The sequence below is a fragment of the Hippoglossus hippoglossus genome, chromosome 14 (assembly GCF_009819705.1).
Source record: "Hippoglossus hippoglossus isolate fHipHip1 chromosome 14, fHipHip1.pri, whole genome shotgun sequence".
NCBI lineage: Eukaryota > Metazoa > Chordata > Actinopteri > Pleuronectiformes > Pleuronectidae > Hippoglossus > Hippoglossus hippoglossus.
In genome coordinates, this window is record NC_047164.1 from 986,334 (window position 1) to 991,098 (window position 4,765).

Consider the following 4,765-nt stretch of genomic DNA (forward strand, 5'->3'; position numbering starts at 1 on the left):
TGTGTGTTTCCTCTGGATGTGTGTTTCCTCTGGGTGTGTGTTTCCTCTGGATGTGTGTTTCCTCTGGATGTGTGTTTCCTCTGGATGTGTGTTTCCTTTGGATGTGTGTTTCCTCTGGATGTGTGTTTCCTCTGGGTGTGTGTTTCCTCTGGATGTGTGTTTCCTCTGGATGTGTGTTTCCTCTGGATGTGTGTTTCCTTTGGATGTGTGTTTCCTCTGGATGTGTGTTTCCTCTGGATGTGTGTTTCCTCTGGGTGTGTGTTTCCTCTGGATGTGTGTTTCCTCTGGATGTGTGTTTCCTCTGGATGTGTGTTTCCTCTGGATGTGTGTTTCCTCTGGATGTGTGTTTCCTCTGGATGTGTGTTTCCTCTGGATGTGTGTTTCCTCTGGATGTGTGTTTCCTTTGGATGTGTGTTTCCTCTGGATGTGTGTTTCCTCTGGATGTGTGTTTCCTCTGGATGTGTGTTTCCTCTGGATGTGTGTTGTTTCTGGATGTGTGTTTCCTCTGGATGTGTGTTTCCTCTGGATGTGTGTTTCCTCTGGATGTGTGTTTCCTCTGGATGTGTGTTTCCTCTGGATGTGTGTTTCCTCTGGATGTGTGTTGTTTCTGGATGTAGTTTACGTTCCGTGGCTGTGACTCGTCCGTGTTGACGTAGAATTCATGACTTGAGTGTTTGAGTCTCGTTCTTGTTGGAAAATGTCACTGATGTAATTTACAGAAAAAGCAATGACTTGACCCATGAGCAGGTTTGTATGATACGTTCAGTTTTAGCTTCAGGCTTCAACCGACATGCATCAGATTTCACAACATTCTGCAACGTGCACACGATGTTTTACACTTAACTCTGTAGGAGAGTGTTAGCGAGCGTCACGCCTTTAGCACGAGATGAACACGCTAACCTCAGTTTACGAACCTGACAGCAAAGATACAGCTGCTGGAATAGTTTTTAGTTTTTCACGTGTTTGGTCATAAATGAAAACACTGAACAAGTAAGTGAAGTTGTAAAGATTCATTGTCTGGAAACAACAAATAACTAAACCAAGATTCACTGAACTAAACCAGATTGTGACTCAGGTAAATGTTTCACAATAAAAGCCCTGTTAGAAATGGAGGGTTTGTGTGTACTGAAACTCTGGAGGGCTTTTAATTTGAAAGTGTTATTTCTACTTCTCTAACAGATTAGAGAGAAATAAAGTCCACGGTTCCTATTTGAGTAAATCCAGTAAAGTCAGTGGATCTATAGCAACTCACTGCTCTTCTATTATTAATATAATATTTAACTGAACATCTGAATCATGTCTGAACCAGAAGTTATCAGAGTTTAAAGTTAGAACAAGTTTCTGCAGATTGTTCCTCGAGGCTTATTTCCTGACGGTTTTATCTGATGCAGAGTTTTGATGTAAAGATCTTTTCGAGTCTCGATGAAACTCAAACTCGTTACAGAACAGTTTAATATCCACACACATTCATACAGTGAATCCATGTGCAGCACTTTCTCTCTGAGAAGATGCTGTGTCTTCCCCCTTCTCACTGGCAGAACGGGGAAGACGGGGATCGAACCCCCGACAACGAGTCCGACATCTCCACAGTGGTGCAGAGTCTCAGACTCTGATTGTGTGTTTGTTGGTTTATTGTTGTGATGTTGTGTGTTAATGTGTTGAAGTAACACGTGATGTGACTGGTGTGGTTAAACTTCCCAATCGTCTTATTTCAGCTAATGTTGTTCAGTTTGTTTTCAGTTTAGTTTCATTAAAAAACTATATGAACTGATGAGGACTCATTAAAACACAGATGTTCACGAGTCACTTTATTTCTGGAACATCTGGACTTTGTCTCATCAGCTCATCTTTGTCACTTCAACACATCTGGTTCACGAGTTTGATTTGTTGCTTGTTGCACGCTGACGACGGTGTGTTGTTGTTCCGCTCTGTTCCTCCAGGGGACAATGACGACGAAGCGAGCACAGAGCAGAACATGGCCGCCGGGTCGCCCATCCCCAAAATCATCACCACAACCATCAAAGAGGATTTGAACAGAGAGGAGGAGGATGAGAGAGACGTGTGGGGTGAGAGAGTCTGTGACACACTGATGAGAACGTGTTTAAATCTTATTCTATTTGTCCTTTGATGTAATCAAAATGTTATTTTATGATCAATTATAACCTCCAGGAAGTTTCATGAACTCTCAGGTCACAGAATTTTCAATTTCTAAAAACAATAAATTTAGTTTTCTTGATATTTATCATCAAACAAAGGTTTTCAAACTTTTCCCACAACTAAAATAGATGTATTGTCTGCAAAAAGACACATTTTAACAATTCAGTAACATAAGACCCACAAATATGATTAATATAAAGTATAAGAAGTTGTGCACCGATCACAGATCCCTGAGGTGCTCCGCAGGTGATCCTCCTGAATCCGAACACCGGATCTTAAATGTCTGTTTCCTACGTAACTCTTCAGAAGGTTTCACGTCTTGTCCCGTTAATCTTTCTTAATCACTGGATGTGAAACTGTGTAATTGGACAAAAACGACAACAACACAAACACTAAACAAATATAATTAGTTTATATTTTTCTTGCTGTCACCAGATCCGGCCCCAAAGCCGGATCCGAAGGCGCCGGTGCAGGAGTCCCCGTCCTCTAAGCCCGTGCAGAGCGTCGCCCCGCAGGCCCGCGACTCCCCCGGCTTCAACGTGTGGGAGTCTGGGACGGACCGACTGGTCAACCTGTGGGACAGCAGCTGCGACAACCCCACCGACCCCTCCCAGACCTCCCAGTCCTCCAACCTGGTGGACCTGATGGGCGATGACAACGTCCTGCCCAGTGCCGCCGCCGCCGCCGCCAGCCGACCTCAGCCCCTCCTCAGCTTTGACGAGATGATCGACGGCTCCTTCTGCGCGGGCCCCGGGGCCGAGGACGACCCCTCCAGTCTGGTGGACGTGACGACCTCGGACCAGATGACCCTCAGCTACCAGCATGCACTGCAGCATGTGTCCGGGGATGGGCAGGAGGCTGATGACGTACAGCTTCTGCTGACCAATGGGGAGACGCTGCTGAAAGAAGGGACGCAGGTCAGACACGTCGAGTTTCAGCTGCTGCAGATTCAATCTCAGATTCTCTGTCTTTTCATTCGTTAAAGTTTCTCCCTCTCGATTGGCTCATGTAGGCGAGCGAGGGATACTTCAGCCAATCACAGGAGGAAGAATTTGGCCAATCAGAGGAATCCTCAGCCAAACCAGCGCCGGTCTTTTATAACAAGCCACCAGGTGAGATACTTCAAAATAAAAGAAAAGGATGTTAGTGCTCAAACAAATAAATATAAATAGATATAAGATATATGAAATGTTTCTTTGTGTGTTTCTATGTCTTTATTTCCTTAAAGTTTTATCATCACATGTTGTTTAAAGTTCAGATTAAAATCAGTTTCCATTCAACAAAATGTAAAATAATACAGAAGAAAACTGTTAAAACAGAAAAACACAGTTTATAAAACATTAAAACTTGCTTCGTGTGTGTGTGTGTGTGTGTGTGTGTGTGTGTGTGTGTGTGTGTGTGTGTGTGTGTGTGTGTTTTCAGAGATTGACATTACGTGCTGGGACACAGATCCCGTGGTCGATGATGACGACGACTAACCGACCAATCGGACGCCGCCCATCGGACCAAGAGGAAGAAGGAAGTTCATGAAGAATTTTTTTTCTAAAAAAAAAAAAGAAAACACAAACAAACAAATAATAGCAAGTTCTGCATCAAACTACTTGTGTATAATCTTTTAGAGAAACGAAACAGTAGCCACAGAAGAAGACGTTTGATTTAAAAAGTGCGAGGCTCGGTTCTGTTTTATTTTCTGTGTTTGTTATTTTATTTATTTGTTTTTCTTCCTCTTTTTTTTTTTTCGCTATGCAGATGTAACGGCTCCGGGGACGTTTGTTTTGTGTACATGATTAACGACACGTTAACGTAGCGCACTGCTGCATATTAGAGACGATGGCGGCGAGTGTGACGGCGACACACACACCAGCTCTTTAGTGCTTTAATAACACATTATAAAACTAATACAGTGCATCATTACAGCTCCTGTGTTCCTCTTCTTCACTCCCTCTTTCTTTGCTCTCCTCTTTTTCACCTCCCCCCTTCCCCCTTTCCTCCCTCCAACACTCAGCAAGTCACTTAATCTTGTATTTAGCGCTAAAAGAAACAGAAAAGAACACGGTGAAATCTTTTATTTATTCTGGTGTATCTGAAACTCCTGAATCACGTCAGACTGTGGCTCCCTGTCGACCTTTTTCACTCCTTTTGTATGATTTTACGACTGAATTCAAGATTAAATGGCTTGTAAATCCTCCTCAGTGCACGTTCTGTTCTTCCTCCGCCGCCGTGTCGACGAGCCGAAGCTTCTCCGACATGTTTTTGTTCTTTCTGCAAAAGGATGAAGATGAGAAGAGAAAAGCATCAGTGTCTCACCCACTTAGATCCTGATGGAGGAGGATGAAACTTTTATTCAGATTATTATAAGAATAATAATTATTATAATTGACAGGGAGGCGTCTGATAAAAGTTCATATGTATAATGACGTCATATAAAAGTAGAGCTGATTGTTTCCTCTTGTGTGAAGCTGCTGCTGGATGTGATGAAGAAATCCTCCTCATCCTCACACAGTTCACACCTCCACCACTAGATGGCGTCACCGTATCTTCTTTAAACTCTGTCCTCGTGATTCTGTTCATAATAAATAACAGTTCAGACGAAGCATCTCCACCACCT

General features: G+C 43.1%; 1 protein-coding gene across 4 annotated transcripts in view; it reads left to right on the forward strand.

The window, feature by feature from the left end:
* dbn1 (drebrin 1) overlaps positions 1-4,345 on the forward strand; it is a 6,452-nt gene extending 2,107 nt beyond the window's left edge. For 2 of the 4 annotated variants that reach the window (XM_034606795.1, XM_034606794.1), the window contains exons 2-5: positions 1,941-2,066; positions 2,593-3,074; positions 3,170-3,269; positions 3,580-4,345. In XM_034606795.1, coding sequence (XP_034462686.1) covers positions 1,976-2,066; positions 2,593-3,074; positions 3,170-3,269; positions 3,580-3,635 — 729 coding nt within the window. In that variant the 5' untranslated portion in view covers positions 1,941-1,975 and the 3' untranslated portion in view covers positions 3,636-4,345. Of the gene's footprint in view, positions 1-910; positions 2,067-2,592; positions 3,075-3,169; positions 3,270-3,579 lie in introns of those variants that run through there. The other 2 variants (XM_034606796.1, XM_034606793.1) reach the window with 2 other exon arrangements.
* Positions 4,346-4,765: the final 420 nt, after the last annotated feature.